This window comes from Gasterosteus aculeatus, chromosome 9, assembly GCF_964276395.1.
Source record: "Gasterosteus aculeatus chromosome 9, fGasAcu3.hap1.1, whole genome shotgun sequence".
Lineage (NCBI taxonomy): Eukaryota > Metazoa > Chordata > Actinopteri > Perciformes > Gasterosteidae > Gasterosteus > Gasterosteus aculeatus.
In genome coordinates this window covers 20,750,141-20,777,289 of record NC_135696.1, presented here as the reverse complement: position 1 = coordinate 20,777,289, position 27,149 = coordinate 20,750,141, and the positions used below count along the sequence as shown (strand labels likewise).

The 27,149-nt window shown below is 45.7% G+C and overlaps 1 protein-coding gene and 1 long non-coding RNA gene across 4 annotated transcripts; both read left to right on the top strand.

The window, feature by feature from the left end:
• Positions 1 to 1,667: 1,667 nt before the first annotated feature.
• Positions 1,668 to 25,023, top strand: LOC120815237 (pregnancy-specific beta-1-glycoprotein 2-like). 3 transcript variants are annotated; one of them, XM_078079761.1, is made up of 8 exons: positions 1,861 to 2,061; positions 2,731 to 3,081; positions 3,196 to 3,405; positions 4,093 to 4,353; positions 23,948 to 24,044; positions 24,361 to 24,399; positions 24,788 to 24,826; positions 24,890 to 25,023. In XM_078079761.1, exons 1-7 carry the CDS (start codon positions 2,013 to 2,015, stop codon positions 24,795 to 24,797), a joined length of 1,017 nt encoding a protein of 338 aa, XP_077935887.1. In that variant the 5' UTR covers positions 1,861 to 2,012; the 3' UTR covers positions 24,798 to 24,826; positions 24,890 to 25,023. The 3 variants fall into 3 exon arrangements, with proteins under 3 accessions (XP_077935889.1, XP_077935887.1, XP_077935888.1); XM_078079762.1 differs by lacking the exon at positions 24,361 to 24,399; XM_078079763.1 differs by lacking the exons at positions 23,948 to 24,044; positions 24,361 to 24,399; positions 24,788 to 24,826; positions 24,890 to 25,023 and adding an exon at positions 10,591 to 10,789 and having other exon boundaries at positions 1,668 to 2,061.
• On the top strand, positions 10,756 to 12,214 carry LOC144383078 (uncharacterized). Its single transcript, XR_013450527.1, has 2 exons — positions 10,756 to 10,837; positions 11,226 to 12,214. It is a non-coding gene; the product is annotated as an uncharacterized LOC144383078 (long non-coding RNA).
• Positions 25,024 to 27,149: the final 2,126 nt, after the last annotated feature.

Here is a 27,149-nt window from a genome sequence, read left to right as displayed (position 1 = left end):
GGTTTCCATCAGTTTGTTTCTACCGGCGTCCAACCAGCCCCCGTGATCACTGGAGTTTTTCGATGCCTCCCCGTATCCGCTGAATCCAACTCGTAATCCCCGCAGCCCCCGATCCTCATCATAGACATGTACCTTTATACATGCATATGATCCTCATCATAGACATGTACCTTTATATATGCATATGATCCTCATCATAGACATGTACCTTTATACATGCATATGATCCTCATCATGTACCTTTATATATGCATATGATCCTCATCATAGACATGTACCTTTATACATGCATATGATCCTCATCATAGACATGTACCTTTATATATGCATATGATCCTCATCATAGACATGTACCTTTATACATGCATATGATCCTCATCATGTACCTTTATATATGCATATGATCCTCATCATAGACATGTACCTTTATACATGCATATGATCCTCATCATAGACATGTACCTTTATACATGCATATGATCCTCATCATAGGCATGTACCTTTATACATGCATATGATCCTCATCATAGACATGTACCTTTATACATGCATATGATCCTCATCATGTACCTTTATATATGCATATGATCCTCATCATAGACATGTACCTTTATACATGCATATGATCCTCATCATAGACATTTACCTTTATATATGTATATGATCCTCATCATAGACATGTACCTTTATACATGCATATGATCCTCATCATAGACATGTACCTTTATACATGCATATGATCCTCATCATAGACATGTACCTTTATACATGCATATGATCCTCATCATAGACATGTACCTTTATACATGCATATGATCCTCATCATAGACATGTACCTTTATACATGCATATGATCCTCATCATAGACATGTACCTTTATACATGCATATGATCCTCATCATAGACATGTACCTTTATACATGCATATGATCCTCATCATAGACATGTACCTTTATACATGCATATGATCCTCATCATAGACATGTACCTTTATACATGCATATGATCCTCATCATAGACATGTACCTTTATATATGCATATGATCCTCATCATAGACATGTACCTTTATACATGCATATGATCCTCATCATAGACATGTACCTTTATACATGCATATGATCCTCATCATGTACCTTTATACATGCATATGATCCTCATCATAGACATGTACCTTTATACATGCATATGATCCTCATCATAGACATTTACCTTTATACATGCATATGATCCTCATCATAGACATTTACCTTTATACATGTATATGATCCTCATCATAGACATGTACCTTTATACATGCATATGATCCTCATCATAGACATGTACCTTTATACATGCATATGATCCTCATCATAGACATTTACCTTTATACATGCATATGATCCTCATCATAGACATGTACCTTTATACATGCATATGATCCTCATCATAGACATGTACCTTTATACATGCATATGATCCTCATCATAGACATGTACCTTTATACATGCATATGATCCTCATCATAGACATGTACCTTTATACATGCATATGATCCTCATCATAGACATGTACCTTTATATATCAGGCACCGGGCATCACGGACGAATTTCTACCATTCAAACGTTCCATCGCGTTGACTTTTACTGTGAAAGGTTACGTACTTCCGGTTCAGCTGCTTCGTTGTTTCGTTTTTCTCGTGTTTTGTTTTTAAACGAAAAACGAGTAACTTTGTTGTTTCTGTGTTAAAGTAAGTTTAAAAGGAGCACAGAGGAGCAGCTAACAGGTTTATGGACTCTTCTTTTAGCCGGAGGACGACGATAAAATCAGAGCAGCTTCTTGTTCTGCAGCTCATGCACACTAATGACGTAGAGAGGAAGGAAGCTCTGCTGGGGATGAACAGCAGCTTGTTACCAACTCCAGAAGAGACGAGCTGACCTCAGAGACATCAGCCTCCTCTTTAATGTAGACGTGTTTCTGGTGACTTACTGAATAAAGAGTTTCTGATCTGCTGATTGAACACAGAGGAGCAGCTATGAGTCCATCAGCCGGTGGATTAGTCGTCTTCCTTCTCTCTGTACAAGGTACTGTACTTCTACATTTATATTGTGAGGCCGTTACACACCTCACACACACACAGGGAGCTGTGTTTTTACTTCACACACAGGTCTGATGTCATCACACACAAATAATGACTAAATGAACATTAACAAAGAAGAAATGCTCTGAATAATTTGTCTCTGTTGAACTTCCTCTAATCGTTCAGCAGCGTTTCTTTGCATTAGACCACATTTAGAGGCTGTTATTCACTCCGAGTCTCTGACGACGTTTGTTCTTCTTTTTGGAGCATTTTATTGTGTATTTCTTGAGCGCCGTGTCCTCAGTGAGGTGTAATCTATATGTCACAGTATCGTTCCCCTCAGAGTTCTGCATTTCTCTACAGTTTCCATCTCCACTCTGCAGCAGACTGACCACAGACAGAAGAGCACAGAGCAAAGACACTCTTCTTCTCATCAACCAAACCCTTCTAATACTTCAACTTGAGCTTTTTCAGGTCCACAGGTTCAATACGTCGCTGTTCCTTCCAGCTGCAGAGTCCATGTGGACATCGTGGACTCTTTCATTACTTTCTATAAACTCAATGATTTTCATATTTCTCATCATATCTTTTCTCTTCAGTAAACTACCAATGAGAGTGTGTCCTGTGATGTTGTTCTGAGTGTGACTGTGGTTCCTGATGTGCTGTGTTACAGTGATACAGAGTCTGGACGGATGGGGAGTGAATTACGATGAGACTGACGTCTGTGCTGCAAAAGGATCAGTAGTGGGAATTTACTGTACCTTCACACACCCATCTGGATTAGATCGCCGGGATATGAAAAACATATTGTGGTTCACTAAAGAGAAAGATGGTGAACCTGTGGATCTGAGAAAAGACCCTGAGTATTCAGCCCGTGTGGAGTACAGATGTTCTAAGAACAGTTGCACTCTGATCATCACAGACGTGAGAGAGAGCGACTCAGCTGAGTATAAATTCACATTAAAAACAACCAAACCAGGAGAGAAATATACTGGTTCACCTGGAGTCACTTTGTCTGTCACAGGTAACATTTTAATTCACATATTAATCATCTACAAACGTTAAACATCTAGAAAACTAGAGTATAAATGTTTTCTGTGAATCTTGACACTTTAATAAATAATATTCACTGATTCAGGTTTCCAGGTGCAGGTGAGAAGATCAGATTCTACCTGGTTGGAGCTGACGTGTCACAGCAGCTGTGTTCTGTCTGATGATCCTGAATACGACTGGTACAAGAATGGAGAGAACATCGAGACAGGATCTTCTCTTCTAGTCTCCTCTGGTTCTACAGACAGATATTCCTGTTATTTAAGAGGATCTTCTGGTCAACGTTCTCCTGCAGTGTGTAAGTTCACTCCACTGTGTCGGCCTGTGGAGCTTCACCAACATCTCACATGGAGGCACCAGACCGCTGGATGTAAACTAGAGGCATCAAAAAGATAAAGCACAACGTTCCTCAGGAGGTGGAGCCGTGGTCCACTGACCAGAGGGTTGCTGGTTCAATCCCCGGCCCCTGCAGTCTACGTGTAGAAGAGTCACTCACACACTGACACAACAATATGATTCTAATCACAGCTGTAAACACACTGGAGTCTAAATGTTAAAGGAGACACAGATCTTTATTTATGTCATTCTCTTATTAATAGAAACACAAATATAAACCATCAGCAGACAGAATAATGTGATTTTCATAAAGACTCAAGTGAATTATTCCAGAACATAAGTAGAAGTGACGTGTCAGCTGGTGGAGGAAACAATCAATAACTCCTACAACAACTAGAAGTGAGAGGACAGACTCAGCTAAGGACACAAGCAGCATCTAAAGAGAAGAATGTGTGGAGATATGAACATTACAAAGGATTAAAGGCTGCTTATTGTCACTTTACACCAGCAGGAGTCTCACCTGTGACAGCTGCTGTGATGAATACTCGAGATAGTCTGAGAGAAAGACACACAAGTATTCATTCAAATGATCAACTATCTACGCTAACATCTTCTAACCTCTTAGTATGTTTATTCACGTCTCCTCCAGATGGTCCACAGCGTCTCTCTGTGTCAGCGAGTCCCTCTGCTGAGATGCTGGAGGGCGATTCAGTGACTCTGACCTGTAGCGCTGATGCTAACCCAGCAGCTAACTACACCTGGTACAAGGAGCATGAAGACTCACCACGAGCATCAGGACAGAACTTCACCATCACTGACTTCACAGCTGAACACAGTAGGAATTATTACTGTGAAGCCCGGAACGAGATGGGACGTAGTAACTCCACCTTACTTCGGATTACTTCTTCAGGTAAATCACACTCATTCTTCTGTTCCTTCACACATTACATCAACAATCCAGCTAAAGAAGTGACTCACAGTTAGGGTGACCAGACGTCCTCTTTCTGAGACCTAAATAATGCGTCTGGGATTTTGCTTCGTCGAATATTTGTGTTTCTGAGTCTTTCACAAACTAGTTATTCCGCCCTCACAAGTGGTGTAAATGGTGTCTCCCTTACGCTCCACCTTCCTGCGCGAGCTCTGACTGTAGAGAGAACAGTCATTGGTCGACCGATCGCCATGTTGCCAGATACACGATAATTATCCTCCACATACGACCATTTTGAGCCTTTGGTACGATACTTGACCATTTCCAATGTGGCAACACTGAGCACCTTGCCGCCTCCACTATGTTAGGTTTAGGTGAAGGCTCGGACCCCAAAGCAGACACGGAGAGGTTAGTGATCGGATATACGGACGAGAGTTTATTGGCTGGCGAGGATCCTGGCAACGGGGAGGACGAAGAGCCGGGCGGTGACGCACCCGGGCGTTCGTAGTAGACTGGAATAATCTGGCGTCGCCGTGATGAGACGCCCAGGCTTATATGGAGGATGATTATTGGATGCAGGTGTGTCTCGTCCAGTCCAGTTGCCGCCAACAGCCAGCCACACCCCCTGCCACAAACAAAACACAAGAGAACACAGCCAAAACCCAAACAAACAGAAACCCAATCACCACAGTATCCCCCCCTCAAGGGACGCCACCTGGCGGCCGACCCGGCTTGCCCGGGAACTGTTCATAAAAGTCATCCAAAATAGACGGGTCAAGGATGAGGGAACGAGAAATCCACTGTCTCTCCTCTGGACCGTAACCCTCCCAGTCCACGAGGTACTGGTAGCCTCGACCACGCCGGCGTACGTCCAAAACCTTATTTACTGTGTATGCCGGGTGGTCATCAATGTCAAGGGTCGGGGGAGTTCAGCAGGAGGACTTAGTGGACTGGTGGACACTGGTTTGAGGAGAGAGACATGAAACGTTGGGTGAATCCGTAGCGACAGGGGGAGTTTGAGTCTTATAGCTGCAGGGTTAATGATCCGGTCAACCTCGAATGGCCCAATATACCTAGGAGTCAGTTTACGAGACTCAGTGAGGAGGGGCAGATCACGGGATGATAGCCAGACCATCTGTCCCGGCTGGTAGTCCGGGGCCGGTGTTCGGTGCCGATCAGCCACTCGCTGATTGCGGGCCGCAGTGCGGACGAGGGCTGCCCGAGCCTCGTGCCAGACCCGAAGACAGGCTGGCTGACGCCCCCAACGCCTGGCAGAACGCCCTCCACGTTCTGGCAGAAAACTGCGGACCTCTGTCAGAGACAATATCCATCGGGATGCCATGAAGGCGGAAGACGTGGGTCACCAGCAGGTTGGCGGTCTCCAGTGCGGAAGGTAGCTTTGAAAGGGGGACGAAGTGGGCTGCCTTGGAGAACCGGTCAACCACGGTCAGTATAACGGTGTTGCCTTCCGAAGGGGGTAAGCCAGTGATGAAGTCGACCGCCACATGCGACCACGGGCGGTGAGGGATGGGAAGGGGGTGCAGCAATCCGGCGGGGGCCTGGTGTGAGGCCTTACTCCGGGCGCAGACGGAACAGGCAGCGACGAATCCCCTGGTATCCGTTGTCATGGAGGGCCACCAGAACCGTTGTTGCAGGAGAGCCAGTGTTCTACGAAAACCAGGATGGCAGGCAATCCGGGAGGCGTGTCCCCATTGCAGGACAGGAGACCTCACCACCTCTGGAACAAACAACCTGCCCGGAGGACAACCCTCGATCTCCCACCCGGCTGCTCCAACCACACAGGCTGACGGCAGGATGGTGCTTCCAGCGGTGTCCTCAACCGGGGGAGCAAACTGACGTGACAGAGCGTCCGGTTTGATGTTCTTGGATCCTGGACGATAGGTGAGGGTGAATTGAAACCGCCCCAGGAACAAAGCCCATCGGGCCTGGCGTGAGTTGAGCCTCCGAGCCGATCTGAGGTAGGAGAGGTTCTTGTGATCCGACCACACAATGAAAGGGTGAGTGGATCCCTCCAGCCAGTGCCTCCACTCCTGCAGAGCTAGGACGACCGCTAGCAGCTCCCGATTCCCCACGTCATAGTTCCTCTCTGCTGGGGAGAGCTGGCGGGAGAAAAAGGCACAAGGGTGCTGCTTCTGATCTGCCGAGGAGCGCTGTGAAAGTACAGCTCCCACCCCGGAGTCGGAAGCATCCACCTCCACAATAAACTGTAGCGCGGGGTCAGGGTGAATAAGGACAGGTGCAGAAGAAAACAACAATTTCAATCTAGCAAACGAGGCCTCGGCCACAGGGGACCACACAAATGGGACTTTAACAGAAGTCAATTGCGTAAGGGGTGTGGCAACTCTGCTATAGTCCCGGATGAACCTGCGGTAGAAATTGGTAAACCCGAGAAACCTCTGTAGTTGCTTCCTTGATGTAGGAGTGGGCCAGTCGGCCACTGCCATAACCTTGGCAGGGTCGGCCTTGATTTGCCCCTTCTCCACAATGAAACCCAAAAAACTCACAGAAGACACATGAAACTCACACTTCTCCGCCTTAACATATAAACGATTCTCCAGGAGTCTCTTCAGGACTAAACTAACATGTTGCACATGGTCCTGGAGGTTGCGCGAGAAAATCAAAATGTCGTCTAAATAAACAAACACAAAACAGTTCAACATGTCCCGTAGCACGTCATTGATCAGGTTTTGGAAAACCGCAGGTGCATTTGTGAGACCAAAAGGCATCACCAAGTACTCGAAATGTCCCAGAGGTGTGTTAAACCCAGTCTTCCACTCGTCTCCCTTCTTGATCCACACTAGGTGGTAAGCGTTTCGGAGGTCCAACTTTGTAAAGATAGAGGCCTCATGGAGGGGTCCGAACGCCGAGTCTACAAGCGGGAGGGGGTATCTGTTCTTAACAGTAATGTCATTTAGGCCCCGAAAGTCAATACAAGGGCGCAGCGACTTGTCCTTCTTTTCCACAAAAAAAACCCCTGCCCCTAGCGGAGAAGAGGAAGATCGAATTAGTCCAGTAGCCAAGGAGTCAGAAATATATGTCTCCATGGCCACTCTTTCCGGCTTAGATAAGTTATACAGCTTACTGGAAGGATAAGGAGCGTCCGGAACTAAATCAATGGAGCAGTCATAAGGTCTGTGAGGGGGGAGAGAGAGAGCGTGGTCCTTACTAAACACCTCCCGGAGGTGGTGATAGACTGCGGGCACAGAGCTGACATCCACTGATTTAGGGGGTGGCGGTGTTAAAGACATGGTTGACGGGATGGCAGAATGTAAACAATGAGAATGACAGAAAAGACTCCAGTTGAAAATGGAGACGGAGGGCCAGTCAATCTGAGGGTTATGCAACTTCAACCAAGGAAGCCCTAGCACTACAGGGGAAGCCGGAGAAGGGATTAAAAAGAAAGAAATGATCTCCTGGTGGTTACCGGATAGCATCAGGTTCACGGGCGCCGTGCGGTGGGTGACCTGAGCTAACAGCCTGCCATCTAAAGCAAAAACCCTCTTAGGGTGAGAAAGCAGCTGGCAGGGGATACCTGCCTGAGAAGCAAAACTAGAGTCAATGAAATTGTCATCGGCCCCTGAGTCCACTAGAATGGACAGGGAACGGGAGGACTGATTCCAAGACACAGTCCCCTTAATTGTCAAACGGGAAGGAGACGAACAAACAGAGGACAGGCTCACCAACGCTCCTCCCGAAATTGGTGAGCCACCCCTTTTGGCAGCAGCGGGCAGTGCATTTGCAGATGTCCATCCTGCCCACAACAAAGGCAGAGGCCAAGGCGCCGGTGACGTTGATGCTCCCGTGGAGTGAGTCTGGTCCTTCCAAGCTGCATGGGTTCATCGGGAACGGAGGGAGGAACCGCGGTCTGGGAAAACCTCCTGTCGGGACAAGGAGGAGGCACAAGCCCCCACTGGGGAGGATTCACGCTCTGAGTCACGGGAGGGGTGAGCCTAACTCTCCCTTGTCTCTCCCTGCGGCGCTCGTGAAGACGAGAATCTAAACGAATAGCTAATGAAATTAATTCATCAAGAGAGGATGTCTCATCCCGAGAAGCCAATTCGTCCCTCAACTCCTCTCTCAATCCCCGGAGAAAAACCCCCTGCAACGCTCTTTCATCCCACCCGGCCTCAAGCGCTAGAATCCGAAAATTCACTGAGTGCTTAGCTACGGAGTCCCCTCCCTGCCGTAGCAACAGGAGCCGGCTGCTAGCCTCCTTGCTACGCAGCGGGTGGTCAAACACTTTAAGAAACTCCTCGGAGAAGGAGGAAAAGGAAAAACAAACCGGGGACTGGCTAAACGAGAGCGCTACAGCCCAAGCCGCGGCTTTCTCCGATAGGAGACTCATAACAAACGCTACCCGCGATTTGTCGGTAGCGTAAGTGAGGGGCTGTTGTTCAAAAACAAGATTACAAAGAAAAAGGAATTCTCTACCTGACCCTGACTGACCCGAAAACCTAGCGGGTGTGGGGATGACGGGTTCCCGGGGTTGAGTGGAGGAAGAGCTCGGCGGAGCCGCTGAGGGTGGTGGAGCAAGATCCGGAACCGGAGCTGGAGCGGGAGACGAAGCAGTCAGCGTGGAGAGGTGAGTAGACACTTGGTCCATTCGGCTGCCGATTTGCGCCACTGTGGAGGTAAGCCTGTTGAGCGTCTCCATCACCTCGTTTAAGGCTAGCTCATTCTGCCCCACTCGACTGCCTTGGGAGGAAAGCGCCAGTCTGAATCTCTCCACGTCTGCGGGGTCCATGTTATGGCCAGATTATTCTGTTAGGTTTAGGTGAAGGCTCGGACCCCAAAGCAGACACGGAGAGGTTAGTGATCGGATATACGGACGAGAGTTTATTGGCTGGCGAGGATCCTGGCAACGGGGAGGACGAAGAGCCGGGCGGTGACGCACCCGGGCGTTCGTAGTAGACTGGAATAATCTGGCGTCGCCGTGATGAGACGCCCAGGCTTATATGGAGGATGATTATTGGATGCAGGTGTGTCTCGTCCAGTCCAGTTGCCGCCAACAGCCAGCCACACCCCCTGCCACAAACAAAACACAAGAGAACACAGCCAAAACCCAAACAAACAGAAACCCAATCACCACACACTAGTTGCTTTGTTTACAGCACATGACATCTGCATCTCTTCTTTTAATATGTGGCCGTATAAAAGAATTTATTATTTAGAATTTTGTTATCATCATTGCTTTAATAAATGGACAAGACACATTAAAGAAGCGCTGGACCAAATGCCAGAAGAGAGATTTGTTTTACATTTGCACTTTGCACTTTTGTTAAAGTTCAATAAATAGATGTTCATATAGTCATGTGTGACCTTTGTATGCAGTCACAATGTCATGGTGCGGCATGCTATACGTTTTCTGAGGTCCCTGTTGGGAAAAGTCCTTTTCTTTGTCCTGTTAATAAAAAGATGAATGTTACATGTGAGCAGCCTAAATAAACAACGGCGTGATGTTTGGAGCATTCAGGACACCTCGAGGTTTACAAGTTGCTCTCCTGCTGCTTGTTGTGACCGTTTACATCACCACACAATCACGTTCACACGCACAAACACAAACGAATACTTGCTTTCAACATGTAGAGCTCAAGAGAGTGAGTTCTTAATTGCACCACATGTCATTAACATACAAGTCTCACATTGGACATGAGCTTTTCTTCAGCGCTGGATTATCTTCCTGAGCTGCTTGGTTGTCGCTTTGTGACTCTTCTGTCGCTAACTTGGGGACAAAGAGGACGTCTATGCAGCCATAGATATTATATATAAAGGCTAGATGTCTTTGGTTTGTTATAAACATCAGAGATGTAGTTATGACACTGCATACGTATGAATAATGTTCTGTTTAATATCATTTCCGTATGAAAACCCATGGTTACAATTATTCATAAGTACGCAGTGTCATAACTACATCTGTGTGCAGGGAGCGGATTTCAACATGCATCTTGTACCTATTTTAGAACATTATTCTATTTGTTAGAACATAACATCATTTTTGTATTATATATATAATAATTATTCATATAAGTACATGTTTTACTACCAACACAATGTTATGGGTGAGCCAGCTGACCGACCCAAGATGGCCGGATATTCTGTTTCACTGAGTTAAACATCTTATTTTTGTCACTAATTCATCCTCCGCCCTCCATATTTAATAGTTTATATTTGTTGTTGTTTGCTTTCTTTCCCGTGTAGGAAAAGGAGGCTCCACATGGTCAACAACAACAGCTATTATTGTCATATCTGTTCTCCTGCTGATCATCATCATCCTCGCTGTCCACTTCATCAGGTGAGCGGTTCAGCTTCACTGTGATAAAATGCAGATGTGGATCTTACATTCACACAGTCGTTGAATCACTTGATTTGATCATAGATTAATTTGCTCATTTATTCTTCTGTGCAGGATGATGATAAAGCAGAGGGACCAGAGAATAACGTTCAGGTGAGGAGGAAGAGCTCAGTGTGGAGGCCTGTTAGAACCTTCATCATATCATGAATAACTTAAATATTAATCCTGTTTGTCTCCAAAAGGTCAAACTATATCCACGTACACTCTGGTTGTACTTAATGTCCTTAATGAATCTGTGTGCGTGTCCTTCTTGTACACAGCGTGCACAGTATCCACAGACACACAATGACAGTTTGTAGATGGAACTTCATTAACCTCAATGGCCTTAATTACAACCATTAAACACATGAGACCTCCATGAGAACCTGTAGGGCCCAAAGGAGTCATTAGAGAAGAAGCCCTGCAGATATTCTACTATCTGGTCCTTTGTACTTCAGTCCAACAATACTATCCAATAAGTACTTCTTGTTCTTTGATGCAGATCCCACTGACCAACGCTGGACACCAGGAGGAAGAGGAGGACGTGAAGGAAGTGAAGGAAGAGAAGGAAGTGAAGGAAGTGGAGACGGTGCTGTCCACATGTATCGACTTTGAGACAGAGGGTGGCAATCTTTACTGAATATTGATCCGTCTCTGCTTTTATCATCACTGTTTTATTGCTGTTTAAACGTGTTAATGATTCATTTAGTGAGTTTACGGTTCTTTCACTGACGGAGATGTGAAGGAGCTGTGGATGATTCTTCTGCTCTGTACAGCACCGTCAGCAAAGCACCAAGAGAATGAACCCACACAGATATGTGGTCTGTTACTGTACAGAGTTTAAGCAGCTTAAACACACCTGCATGAATATGAGGTTTGACATGTTGTATATTCACCATCGTTAAGGCTTCCATCAGAGAAGCATCAGGGAGCCAATGGGAGGCCAGCTTGTAGTCTGTAATCAGCCTTTAAATGTTACTAATCAGCAATATGTTACTACCAGTTCTATACAAGCATCTTCAGCTACATTTATCTGCAAATAGTCTTTACCAATATTGCCAATATGCTTCTATTGATTCATCATTTTGACTGAAGTCGCATCACAAGTTGAGAACTTGTGATGCTTAAAGTGGCTGAATTTGACTATCAGAGTGTTAACAATAGTCCCTTTAAATTGACATGCAAAATATGGAAATCACCACATGTTTCTCTAATTTCGGAGCAGATGTGTAACAGATGTGTTGTGGGAGATTACCACTGGTAGTAAAGCTCAGTCACAACGGAAGTGGCTTAACATGAATTATACTATGTTATTTAACCAGAATGTGTATTTTAAACAAGCTACATGATATCTTTTTAACTGTTTGGGCTTCATGCATCTATAAAAACATAGTAAACATAGTAGCTGCAAGCTACACTATTTGTTTTAACGTAAGTTCAAAAACATTTACTTCCTATGTGAGTTTTATGCCTAATAAATATATCATTTGATGTTGTTGTTGTTTCTTCTCTGCAGTGACCAGCAGGGGGCGACTCCTCTGCTCCCATAGACGTTGTGACATTGTAAACATGAGTTTGTGGTCTCAGTCTCTAGTTTCAAGTCTTCTTCAATGCAGCAGGATTGTCGTAATTGTTTTCTCCTCTTTTCCTTTCCAACCCTTTTTTCTCTCACACACACACACACACACACACACACACACACACACACACACCTGCTCATTCATTCCCAGCTGCTTCTCATCTCGTCATCCTCTCTTCCCCTCACCTCTTCCTACCTTCTGCAATTAGACTCTCTATTTCTAGCCTGCCTCTTCCCCTTGTTCTCTGCCAGAGTATTGACTGTGCACCGACGTACCTGTACCTGCTGTCTCGTTTCTCCTGCCCTGCCTTGTCGTGTTCGTGCCTTACGGGGTGGCCCGAGTCCAAACCTCTGTTCCACCCAGCCTCCCGTATGACGTGGGCGACCTGCTGTCTGGAGGGCTCTACCTTCGCCCTGGAGCTCGTTCCCTGCACTCTCCGGAATTCCCCGTCGCCGGTCAAGCGCCCGCACCTCTCCTGTTAAGCCTTTAGTGCCATTTTGTTTTTGGACATTCTAAGTTGATTAACACAGACTCTACCTGCCCTTGCGTTTGGGTCCTCTCTCCTCCACCTACACAACAGAATACTCTGGCCACCATGGACCCAGCAAGGGAGAACCAATTCCAGTCTGCCCTCGAGCTACAGGGAACTATGCTGGGCCGTCATGAGGGTGAGCTGGCCGCCGCTCGTCAGGCTGTTGAATCCCTCGCGGTTTAGGTGACTGACTTGTCTCAGCAGCTTCTTCACCGTCGCGTTGAACCCCCCTCGGCACAAAGCCTCGACGCACCGGAACCCAGAGTGAACAATCCTCCATGCTACGTGGGTGAGCCGACAGAATGGCGATCATTTTTAACGCAATGCAAGGTTGTTTTTTCACTTCAGCCCTCGAGGTACGCCAGTTTGTTAAAGGGGCCATATTATGAAAATTCCACTTTTTTAGTACTTCTATACGTTAATTTGGGTATCTGGCATGTCTCTCAACACAAAAACGCTGGAAAAAAACAACTCACGCGGCTTGTTGTGGTGTGGTGTTGTGTTGTGGTGTCAGAAACGAGATGCTTAAGTGCGTCCAATGGGATCACCACCAACGTCTACGTAGATTTTGAAGCACGCCCATGTATTGAGTCTGCCTACATGGCCTTGGACCGCCCCTCACCACCACTCGACCCACCCAGTTTAAAGACGTAATGGCTAGCTGGGCTGGCAGCAGCGAGGCGAGCGCATCTCGTGGGGGAGGGGGGAGCTGTCTCTTTAGCATTTAAAGGAACAGGCACTCAAAACAGGTCAATCTGTGGGGACGCGTTTTTGACAGGGTAAAAAGGGTGCTGTTTGAAATGATTCTTGTGGTATTTTGACCAGAATATGTTACAAACATTTTATTGAGACCCCAAGGAACCATATCAACTTGTGGAAAAATGGACATACGATGGGGCCTTTAAGAAGAACGACGGTTCCTTACGTCCCTGTATTGATTACCGCGGTCTGAATGACGTCACGATGAAGAACCGTTACCCGTTTCCCCTCATGTCATCCGCCTTTGAGCTCCTGCAGGGGGCTAAGGTCTTCACAAAACTAGACCTTCGTAATGCTTACCATCTAGTCTGTATTAAGAAGGGGCACGAGTGGAAGATGGCGTTTAATACCCCCTTAGGTCACTTCGAATACCGCGTTCTTCCGTTCGGTCTGGCCAATGCCCCAGCTGTTTTTTCAAGCCTTGATTAACGACGTTCTTAGACACGTTGAATATTTTTGTTTTTGTGTATCTTGATGACATCCTGATTTTCTCTCCTTCTCCCGAAGTTCACGTCCAGCACGTTCGCCAGGTCCTCCAGCGCCTTGGCCCGGTAATCTCCGCTGAGGGCATTAGGATGGACCCCTCCGAGATACGTGCCGTCACGGAATGGCCCGTTCCCGATTCACGTGTCGCTCTCCAACGTTTTCTGGGCGTTTGCCAATTTTTATCGTCTGTTCATCCGTAATTTTAGTCAGGTCGCCGCCCCTCTCTCTGCTCTCACGTCGACAAAGACACGTTTCTCGTGGTCTTAGACAGCTCAGAATGCCTTTGATCGTCTTAAGGCCCTATTCACATTCGTTCCCATTCTTATTACTCTGGACGTCACCAGACAGTTGGTCGTCGAGGTTGACGCTTCAGAGGTGGGCGTGGGAGCCATTCTCTCCGAACGCTCACCTTCTGATCAGAAGCTGCATCCCTGCGCCTTCTTTTCTCATCGCCTGTCACCTGCTGAACGTAACTATGACGTAGGCAATTGCGAGTTACTGGCCATTCGTTTAGCGCTCGGAGAGTGGCGACACTGGTTGGAGGGAGCGCTGGTTCCGTTCTTAGTCTGGACCGACCATAGAAACCTAGAATACATTCGTCCGAGCAGCTGCCCTGGGCAGAATAGGCCCAAAACTCGGCTCCCTCCTCTGCTACCGGGTTGTCGCCTTTTCAATGTTGCCTTGGTTACCAACCCCCACCCTTCTCTTCTCAGGACTCTGAGTCCAACGTCCCTTCCGTCGAGGCGTTTATTCAGCGCGCTAAGCGGACTTGGAGAGGGGTTAGGGCTGCTTTAGGAAAGTTCCGTTCCCGCACCCAACGTGCCGCAAACCGGCTGCGTGTTAAGAGCCCCCGCTACCGCGTCGGGCAGAGGGTTTGGCTTTCCACCCTCAACCTCCCGCTGCAATCAGTGTCGCGTAAGTTGGCCGCCAGGTTAATCGGCCCATTCCGCATCGTAAAGGTCCTTAGTCCTGTCTCAGTCAGGCTCAGACTGTCCTCCGATCTCCGGCGCGTACACCCCGTCTTCCATGTATCGGGTATCAAGCCTGCCATTTGCACACCTCTTCGTCCTGTAACTACCCCTGTCTGTGTCGAGACGCTGTCCTATTTATGGAGTCCGCAGGTTACTTGACGTCCGTCCTCGTGGTCGCGGTCATCAGTTTTTGGTCGATTGGGAGGGATACGGGTCCTGAGGAGAGAAGTTGGATTCCAGCCCGGGACGTCTTGGACCGCTCGCTGATTGATGACTTTTACCGTTCTCACACACACACACACACACACACACACACTTAGACCTGCTCATTCATTCCCAGCTGCTTCTCATCTCGTCATCCTCTCTTCCCCTCACCTCTTCCTACCTTCTGCAATTAGACTCTCTATTTCTAGCCTGCCTCTTCCCCTTGTTCTCTGCCAGAGTATTGACTGTGCACCGACGTACCTGTACCTGCTGTCTCGTTTCTCCTGCCCTGCCTTGTCGTGTTCGTGCCTTACGGCGAGGCCCGAGTCCAAACCTCTGTTCCACCCAGCCTCCCGTATGACGTGGGCGGCCTGCTGTCTGGAGTGCTCTACCTTCGCCCTGGAGCTCGTTCCCTGCACTCTCCTCTGTTAAGCCTTCAGTGCCATTTTGTTTTTGGACATTCTAATGGCGCTCTCTCCTCCACCCACACAACAATGATGTTCATTTAGTAAATGATGGTCCATTTACAGTCAACTAGAACACATTAAATACATACTTATACTGTCGATACGCTTTGCATTGTGGTAGATTCTCTCTGCAGTTCTTCCTGGTAGCTGTTGAGCAGATATAATATGCCACATTGTTAATGTTGTAACATGATCATTTAAGGACGAAGGAGTCATTAGGGGTCCGGTTTACTAAACAGAGGACGCATAAACCCAAAGTACATGTTATTAACCTTATAAAGTAAGATCAAACTTAACATAATCAGATACATACAGATGTTACCACCCCGCCCTTCATCTGCTCGCCTGCAGGTGGCGGTGTCTTCTGGGGAGGGCGTGGGAGATGGCACACCCCTGTTCCCTGATTGCCTCTTAAATGTGGAGAGGATAAAACCCTGGATCTCCCCTCTCCACGGCCCTTCCTCCAGGGGAGCGACTGCCTCTGGAGAAGTCACTTTGGCCTACCTTTGTTTAGTTACCCAACTCATACCAATCTTTTCTCTCCCCATCTGGATTATGATTTTCCCCTTTGTTTTGTTAAGTTACCGTTATTCTGAAGGAACAATTAAACTCTTGCAAGTAATTTCATTGTACTTGTTTTCTTTATGTACGGTCGAAATGAGCTGGCCGTAACACAGATGAGATGCTGTGTATGTGTGGGAGCTATTCATTTGCAGTTATAATGTAGTTATATATTCCTAAATATTATTGTTTACATCTTGGGTTCAGTGTACTAAAATATTAAGATAGATTTATCTGTTTTTGTAGTCAATTTAGTTGAATAAAGTATACTTATTTGGTTATAGTAATTGGACTCATTAATTGTGTAACACTGTGGGCACCTGGAGGATATTTAAGGGCGTAGCCAGGCATATGCACCTGGGTGAGATGGAGGGCAGTGTGAACAGCATAGGAAAGGCAGCAACGTTATGTTTTTTATGCGTTTGTTTTGGAGTAAATGCGAAATAAAAGGAAAAGACTGCTTGGACAATCTGCTCTCTTGCTGCGTAAAATAAACTTAAAACGGCTGAATGAGTGGGATTCAAAAGTCGTAACCACAGAGATGGAAATGTTTGGAGTTTCAGAACCTTCGATGGGGATTATTGTTAGAAATGGAATTGATCAGAAAATAACCACATTTTGCCGTTTTTTTTCTATGTCACTCTTCAGACTCGACCTCGACTAAAGACTAACAAACTGTAGCACTTAAATTGTACTTGTAACGTCACTCATCTACAGCAAATTGTAAATTGGCTTATTTGAGGAAATGGCACTTTCTTGTTTCTTGTTCTCCTGAGTTTGTACCCTATGGTTGAACGCACTTCTTGTACGTCGCTCTGGATAAAAGCGTCCGCTAAATGACATGTAATGTAATGTAATGTAATTGCAAATGGTGCAATAAGGAGAGAGTGCAAATTTAGAGACGGAGAGGATTTGCTTGCACATGAGGACTCATCAGCCGCTTCAGGTTCCCGAGGACAATCCTCCTCGAACTATGTGCAGAGCTGCGGCCGGCGATGGAGCGCAGCAGCTCCTCCTACGGTTGCTGCTTATTCCTGATAACGGGCCAAATAGCACATTTTTGCGTGCCTCCACTTCTGAAAGAAGCACATCTCGCTTTCGGTGAAGCTTTTTTTTTACCATCTTCAAATCAAAAAAAATCAAATCATATTAAAGTAGGGGCGTGGAGAGGGAGGAGTCGGGTACTCTGACATGTGAGCTCAATTCCACGTTGATTGGGATGTACAAAGGAAATGTGCTTGGATTCATGCGTTCGCACACATTGACACATCTGGATATTATATATAGTTTGATCGTACGCCATGTTTCAGTAAGAAATCCACTCAAGTCTTTGTACATGAGGCCCCTGGTGTGCAGTTGTCAACATCTACCTTCAGATTGAAACTTCCTCATAAACTAAAGGGAAAGATGGAGAAATGTCGGAGTGCCGGTCAGGTTGTGGACGTGGCTGGACCCAAACGCAGAACAGACAGACACAGCCGTCAGGAGGAGAGTGAATTAGTCAGTTTATTAATCGACACGACTGTGGAGGTGCAGCAGGAGCGGGCGTGAGGAGTGCAGATGAAGGAGGGGGTCCCGGGTGATGATGTCCTCGACAGTGCGCGGTGCCCAGTGGTCCTCCCACGTGCAGGAACAGACACGTGTCCCTGTAACCGAGGAGGTGGGACAAGAGGTAAGTAACGCGATTTACACTGAATGAAAAGAGAACAACAGCCGGCTCTCGGCTTGACTGGGTGCTGGTCACTGAGACTCGCGAAGACTGAGGTCGACATACGTGACGTGAGTAACGATCCGACGTCGGCCGGTTGTCAGGCTCTCCCTCTTATCCCCTGGTGATTGAGGCTCCGGTGAAGGTGCGTGATTGCAGAGCTGAGACAGGTGCGTGCGAAGCCAACCTCTCCCAGATCCACCAGAGCGAGACCTAAACCAGCCTTTACCTGGGTCCAGAGGGGGGGACTCTGACAGTCAGAATTGCCTCAGATCCACTTTTTGGCAACATCCAGGAGCTACAACCCACCAACTTGAAGGTCACACATGTTAGTCACATGAGCAAAGACTGCAGGAGGCGCTTGGATTGCAATGTGAAAGCACCCAGGAGTCCTTCATCTAGAGCGCCCAGAAAAAGGAACAACCATAACATTCAAAAAGGGAAATTCTGTGTAACCCAATAATCGCTGTGTCGCAGAGCAGCGTCTTCGAAGCCTGGAAAAATACCCTAAAAATAATGATTCAACATGAAAATGATTCAACACATTAGTTGACCCTCTCTGGGAACCGTCACCGTATCGTGGGGGAGAGGTTTGTGTGTCCCTCTGACCGTGAGGGCTGTGTTGTCGGGAGCCTTGTGCTCCTGGTAGAGTTACCCTTGGCAAAGTGGTCTCAGGCGAGGGGCCCGACTAAGAATAGTTCAAAAAGACCCTATGAAAAAACGGAAGGAGTTACCCGGCCCGGAGGAAGCCCGGGGCCCCCATTTGGAGCCAGGCCCAGATGGAGGGCCCCACAGCGAGCGTCTGGTGGCCGGGTTTACCGCGGAGCCCGGCCGGGCACAGCCCGAAGGAGTGACGCGGCAGCCCAAGACTCTACTCCCCGTGGGCTCACCACCTGTGGGGGAAACCGATGGGGTCGGGTGAAATAGAACGTCTGAATTGAGCAAAGAATTGAGAAGCTGACATAAAATATGACTTTAAAGTGGAACTAACATGGACACAATCAGTGGTAAGTAACTTTGTTTGTTTTTTAAATGAAATGAATAAAACAAGATGAATACAACAATGGTTGCAAATGAACCCTGAAAACCATATGAAAAATCACAACATTGAATATATTGTAATTCCAGTAAATAACCATGGACACAGTTAAATATAATTAACTATATGGTATAAATCCACGTAGACGTGAACACGTTGATTCTGCGTCTCCCTGAACTCTGCGTTCACGGAAGACAACTATGGGTGTAAAATAAATATCAGAGCCAAGAGCAACGGGGTGCGTGTAGTCAACTACTGGTGCTGCCACATTCCGCCGGACCAGGATAAGTCATTTATATTAATTAATGAACTTTCTCCTTTTCGACGAGGGCGTCAGACCCTTGAAAATGACTGTGTCCCCCAGTCGGCCGGACCCCCACTCATGATTTTCATGGTCTGGCACAAAACCTATAATGAGTTTGACACCCTTGATTTACACTATGAGATGTTGTTAACATTTAAGGTCTTCAGAGCGACTTCCATCGCCGTGATCAGTGATTTAAAAACACAGTATAACAACAAGTGTTGTGTTTGCATTGTGTTCTCCTGTTGGGTCTCTGAGTGTGAAGCTGGATCTTCTCCTCTGGTTCTGCAGGTCCAGACGCTGGTGCAAGAAGGTCCTCGAGCGGGAGCTTCCCTCCATCTGGATCCTGAAGAAGTCCCGGGTTCTGCGTGGAGGTCCCTGATCTGTGGGAGAACTTCCTCCTGCTCAGTGACAACCTTCATCTGTTAAACTGCTCCACAGGTCCAGTGAAGGACTTTAATGGATCATCTAACTGAAATATGATGTTCATAACCATGTTTTCATCACAAAGACATCTGTTTGTTTAAAGGAGCGCTTCATATTTCCACCCGGAGCCTTTGTTCATCTCCACGTTACCTGAAGGACTTAAAGGGAGGAGCAGGTGGCTGCAGTCTGCAACCTCACCACTAGATGTTACTAAACACTACACACTGTCCTCAACAGACACTTTCATATTGTAATGGAAATGTGTGAATATTAAATGAATAAAGCAACATTTGTGTGAGTTGACAGCTTGTTTGTGTTGTTTGTGTCCTGCAGTGAATGTGAGGAAGACGTATGAAGAGCTGCAGAGAGGACATATTTATCTACATGTTAACAGGAGGACGTCACACTGCAGCCTTTCACTTAATGAGAATTATTACAGAGAATGAAGAGACGTTTATGCTGCTTACAGGTTCATCAAGATGATCTTCACATATTAACAACACTTTTATGATGTTTCCTTTTAGCAGAAGTAAGACGTTAACATTAAAGCAGCTTCTTGTTCTGCAGCTCATGCACACTAATGACGTAAAGAGGAAGGAAGCTCTGCTGGGTGTTGAACAGCAGCTTGTTACCAACTCCAGAAGAGACGAGCTGACCTCAGAGACATCAGCCTCCTCTTTAATGTAGACGTGTTTCTGGTGACTTACTGAATAAAGAGTTTCTGATCTGCTGATTGAGCACAGAGGAGCAGCTATGAGTCCATCAGCCGGTGGATTAGTCGTCTTCCTTCTCTCTGTACAAGGTACTGTACTTCTACATTTATATTGTGAGGCCGTTACACACCTCACACACACACAGGGAGCTGTGTTTTTACTTCACACACAGGTCTGATGTCATCACACACAAATAATGACTAAATGAACATTAACAAAGAAGAAATGCTCTGAATAATTTGTCTCTGTTGAACTTCCTCTAATCGTTCAGCAGCGTTTCTTTGCATTAGACCACATTTAGAGGCTGTTATTCACTCCGAGTCTCTGACGACGTTTGTTCTTCTGTTTGGAGCATTTTATTGTGTATTTGTGGTCTCTCGAGTCTTGGGTCTCGTAAAAACGCCGTATTTTTTAGATAGCTGTTATGAGCTGATTAGTGGAGTCACATGACGCAGCTATGCTTTCTGTCAACAGACCAATATGATAAAGACACTCGCCCCCCCTCCCCCCTCCACCCTGACCTCTTCTCACTGTTAATCAGTCAGTCAGTCTGTCTATTTCTCCTCCTCTCTCTCTCTATCTCTTCCTCACCACCCCTCCATTCCTCACCCTCTCACCCTCCCTCCCTCTATCTACACCCCCCCACACCACCCAGTCCAATAATTACAAAATAAAAGCCCCATGGAGGGAATTTTTACTCTAATGTTTGTGATGAGGCCTATTAATTAAAAACTTTTAAGTTTGAATAACAAACATTCTGTCTCCCACTACGAATATTACTCGTACTTCTAGTACTACAACTGATACTTCTACTACCATACTACTAGTATTTCTACTGCTATTAATACTACAACTACTACTAATGTTATTACAAATACCTCTGTGGCTAATAGTGTTAGTATTACAGCTGTTTCTACTGCTATTGATACTAAACCGACTTCTACTGCTAGTACTACTAATACCACGATTACAACTATAACTAATACTACTACTAATACTACTACAAACAATTTTTAACCTTTTTTTATTCACCTCAGCTTTTGTTATTTCTGTACTTTTTAAAATTCATTTAAGCTCCTGCAACTTCTGTTTTTAGAAAATCTATTGAAATTCAGCTCTCCCACTTCCTGTATTTTCAGCAGTTCTTTAAAATAATTTCTGCTTTTCTTATGCCTCTATTAACAGCAATGTTGTAATATTAATTTCTGTATTCTTTTTTTGCAATATTTCACATTTATTTCAGCTGTTTTAATTTTTGCTTTTTCAGCAAATCTATTGAAATTCCTTTCAGCTTTTCCCATTTCTGTATTTTCAGCAATTTCAAATTAATTTCAGCTTTTCTAATATCTGTCATTTCAGATGTATTCAAATTCCCTTCAACTTTCTGTATTTTCAGCTATTTTTAAATATTCAGTGCAGCTTTCAGCTTTTTGCATTCCAACGCATTTTCAGCAGGACATGCTTTTTCTAGTTTTTATTCTCTTCCTGGTTGTTCAGTGTCTCTTTGAGGGACATTTTGCAGCTTTGATCCGTGTCACAGATAATTGATTCACTGCCGGATGCTGAAAAGTCACATTCTGTGGTTTTAGACGAATAGATATTGTTTTGGAAAATTCTATTTCTTATTTTTTGTTGACTTTTGAAAGCCAGTCGAGTCTTAAAACACTTCTTATCAGTGACGTGTGATCTAATCAGCACATAAATGTCACGTTAGGGGGGAGGTGTGAAAATGTGCGTTTCCGTGCCGCCAGTTTGTTAAAAATTGACCAAACATGGTCATTTCCTTGTTTTTTAGGCGTGTGTGTGTAAAATAGTAAGATGTGCCCTCACACACACTCACACACACACACACACACACACACACACAATATATTCAATTTCAGACAAAATGGCGGCCAAATTGCCTGAACAGACACACGTGTATTTTCACACTTTCCCCCCAAAGGAGCCGTTCATATTCTACTAATCTATATGTCACAGTATCGTTCCCCTCAGAGTTCTGCATTTCTCTACAGTTTCCATCTCCACTCTGCAGCAGACTGACCACAGACAGAAGAGCACAGAGCAAAGACACTCTTCTTCTCATCAACCAAACCCTTCTAATACTTCAACTTGAGCTTTTTCAGGTCCACAGGTTCAATACGTCGCTGTTCCTTCCAGCTGCAGAGTCCATGTGGACATCGTGGACTCTTTCATTACTTTCTAGAAACTCAATGATTTTCATATTTCTCATCATATCTTTTCTCTTCAGTAAACTACCAATGAGAGTGTGTCCTGTGATGTTGTTCTGAGTGTGACTGTGGTTCCTGATGTGCTGTGTTACAGTGATACAGAGTCAGGATGGATGGAGAGTGAATTACCATCAGACGGACGTCTGTGCTGCAAAAGGATCAGTAGTGGGAATTTACTGTACCTTCACACACGAATTAGATCGCCGGGATATGAAAAACATATTGTGGTTCACTAAAGAGAAAGATGGTGAACCTGTTGATCTGAGAAAAGACCCTGAGTATTCAGCCCGTGTGGAGTACAGATGTTCTAAGGACAGTTGCACTCTGATCATCACAGACGTGAGAGAGAGCGACTCAGCTGAGTACAAAATCACATTCATGACAAACAAACCAGGAGAGAAATATACTGGTTCACCTGGAGTCACTTTGTCTGTCACAGGTAACATTTTAATTCACATATTAATCATCTACAAATGTTCAACATCTAGAAAACTAGAGTATAAATGTCTTCTGTGAATGTTGACACTTTAATAAATAATATTCACAGATTAAGGTCTCCAGACCGTTTACATCACCACACAATCACGTTCACACGCACAAACACAAACCAATACTTGCTTTCAACATGTAGAGCTCAAGAGAGTGAGTTCTTAATTGCACCACATGTCATTAACATACAAGTCTCACATTGGACATGAGCTTTTCTTCAGCGCTGGATTCTCTTCCTGAGCTGCTTGGTTGTCGCTTTGTGACTCTTCTGTCGCTAACTTGGGGACAAAGAGGACGTCTATGCAGCCATAGATATTATATATAAAGGCTAGATGTCTTTGGTTTGTTATAAACATCAGAGATGTAGTTATGACACTGCATACGTATGAATAATGTTCTGTTTAATATCATTTCCGTATGAAAACCCATGGTTACAATTATTCATAAGTACGCAGTGTCATAACTACATCTGTGTGCAGGGAGCGGATTTCAACATGCATCTTGTACCTATTTTAGAACATTATTCTATTTGTTAGAACATAACATCATGTTTGTATTATATATATAATAATTATTCATATAAGTACATGTTTTACTACCAACACAATGTTATGGGTGAGCCAGCTGACCGACCCAAGATGGCCGGATATTCTGTTTCACTGAGTTAAACATCTTATTTTTGTCACTAATTCATCCTCCGCCCTCCATATTTAATAGTTTATATTTGTTGTTGTTTGCTTTCTTTCCCGTGTAGGAAAAGGAGGCTGCACATGGTCAACAACAACAACTGTTTTTGCATCCATATCTGCTGTTTTCCTGGTGATCATCATCCTCGCTGTCCTCTACATCAGGTGAGCGGTTCAGCTTCACTGTGATTGGCGGCTCGTCGTGGCTCAGGGGGTAGAGCGGGTGTGCTGGTAGGCGCAAGGTTGGAGGTTTGAGTCCCGGCTGCCCCATGTCTCAAGTCAAAGTGTCCCTGAGCAAGACACCTAACCCTAATTTCTCCCTGGGCCAATCGTAAAAAGCCGTGGGTTTAAAGTGAGTGAGTCGCTCTGGATGAAAGCGTGTGCGACATGACCTGTAATGTGATAAAATGCAGATGTGGATCTTACATTCACACAGTTGTTGAATCACTTGATTTGTTTGCTCATTTATTCTTCTGTGCAGGATGATGATAAAGCAGAGGGACCAGAGAATAACGTTCAGGTGAGGAGGAAGAGCTCAGTGTGGAGGCCTGTTAGAACCTTCATCATATCATGAATAACTTAAATATTAATCCTGTTAGTCTCCAAAAGGTCAAACTATATCCACGTACACTCTGGTTGTACTTAATGTCCTTAATGAATCTGTGTGCGTGTCCTTCTTGTACACAGCGTGCACAGTATCCACAGACACACGATGACAGTTTGTAGATGGAACTTCATTAACCTCAATGACCTTAATTACAACCATTAAACACATGAGACCTCCATGAGAACCTGTAGGGCCCAAAGGAGTCATTAGAGAAGAAGCCCTGCAGATATTCTACTATCTGGTCCTTTGTACTTCAGTCCAACAATACTATCCAATAAGTACTTCTTGTTCTTTGATGCAGATCCTACTGACCAACGCTGGACACCAGGAGGAAGAGGAGGACGTGAAGGAAGAGGAGGAAGAGGAGGAAGAGAAGGAAGTGAAGGAAGAGGAGGAAGAGGAGAAAATGGAGATGGCGCCGTCCACATGTATCCACTTTGATGAAGGCAGCGAGTGACAATCTTTACTGAATATGGATCCGTCTCTGCTTTTATCATCACTGTTTTATTGCTGTTTAAACGTGTTAATGATTCATTTAGTGAGTTTACGGTTCTTTCACTGACGGAGATGTGAAGGAGCTGTGGATGATTCTTCTGCTCTTGATGTTTCGATTTCTTTTGATTCTCTCGATTCTCGATTCGGTCTCGATTCAGAAAAGTTAATAATCGGAATAAAAATATTTTTAAAAAGTCCGTCTCGCGCGAGATATTTGCTCGCTCGCGGAGCGTGAACTTCCTCGCTCGCGAGGTTAATCTCTGCTCGCGCTCGAAGGTGTTTTCTACGCGCTCGCTGTTGTTCTTTCTGACAGTAAGGGGGCAGAGCCAGTCACCACGGTCTCTACACCTGATTGGTTACAAACCGCGTCCTTGGATTGGCTGGAGTGATGCATCCACACAACTATAGAAGCCCATTTCTGCACTAAAGAAATTATGAGATAAAACGTTTTCAAGAAACAAACGCCCCCCTTGGGTAACCGTAGTGGACCGTAGACGACAACCAGCTACAACCGTCATTTACCATCATTACCGGCACATTAAGACCAATGCGTCCAGCTCGCAGACCGGTCCGTCAGTCTGAATCTGAATATCTTACCTCATTATTTGGATTTTCCAAAAAGTCGATCCGTATTGAAAGTTAGCAAGATATTCACAGATTTGGACTTTTTTCCCGGTATTTTACAAATACGGACCGGTCTGAGACTAAGAGCAGCTTTTTCTTCATTTAAAAGAAAAAGTTTAGAAGTAGTTTAGAATCGATAATCGGATTAGAATCGAATTGTTGACCTCTGAATCGGAATCGGAATCGAATCGTGAGGTGCCAAGAGATTCCCACCCCTACTGTCAGCAATGAACCCACACAGATATGTGGTCTGTTACTGTACAGAGTTTAAGCAGCTTAAACACACCTGCATGAATATGAGGGACGGTACGCGTGTTGCGTCACTTCCTGTTGCCAGCGTGTTTGATGTCATCGAACTTTTCACAGCTCTAGCTATACTGAGTTGACTGTAGCGTGATATTTTTCATCACAAACAGTGAATTCTTATCTATGTGAGGCGCTGTTAAACGCCTCACCGCCTAGCAAATTTTCGCTCCATCGAATAGTTGCTTGGACGTTGTTTAGCGTCAACGTTACTTCTATTAGCGTTAGCATTAGCTTAGCAGCTAACCTGGTGATGTCTTCCCTCCCTGCCTCTCCTGCTCTTTCTTGCTCGGTGTGTCACATGTTTAGCTATTCCTCTGCCTCCCTTACGGATAATGGTACATGTAAGAAGTGTAGTATATTTGATAAATTGGAGGCGAGGCTTAGTGAGCTAGAAGCGCGGCTCCGCACCATGGAAGCTCCGTCGTTAGCCGCTGTAGCTAGCCAGCCCGCCCCCGTAGCCGGTGCGTTCGCTCCTGCTAGCCGTCCCCCGGCAACCCCCGAGCGGGCGGGAGGCCGGGTGACTGTCCGGAGTGAGCATACGTCTAAGTCGAAGCACACGGTTAACCACCAACCACTTCACGTTTCAAACCGCTTCTCCCCACTCGGCGACACACCCGCTGAGAAGCCACCTCTGGTGATCGGTAGCTCCATTCTGAGGAACGTGAAGAGAAACCAGGGACCATAGTTACGTGTATACCGGGGGCCAGAGCGGGACATTGAGTCTTATCTTAAACTGCTGGCTAAGGATAAACGTAAATACAGTAAGATTGTAATACATGTCGGCGGTAATGACTCCCGATTACGTTGCTCGGAGGTCACTAAAGTTAATGTGGAATCGGTGTGTACATACGCTAAAACAATGTCAGACACCGTAGTTTTCTCTGGCCCTCCCAAACTTGACAAGTGACGTCATGTACAGCCGCATGTCGTCATTCCGCCGCTGGTTGTCGAGGTGGTGCCCAGTAAATAACGTGGGCTTCGTTGATCACTGGAAGACGTTTTGGGGAGAGCCTGGTGTGATTAGGAGGGACGGCATCCATCCCACTTTGGACGGAGCTGAACTTCTTTCTAAGAACCTGACCCAGTTTCTTAGTGGACTTAATCCATGACCCAGAGTTCAGACCAGGGAGCAGAGTCGCAGTCTTACACACTTCTCTGCGCTTCAATCTGAGCAGTCACTCAGCATAATGAACCCTATAGAGACCTTGTCTGCCCCACGGACACACTTACAACCGAGG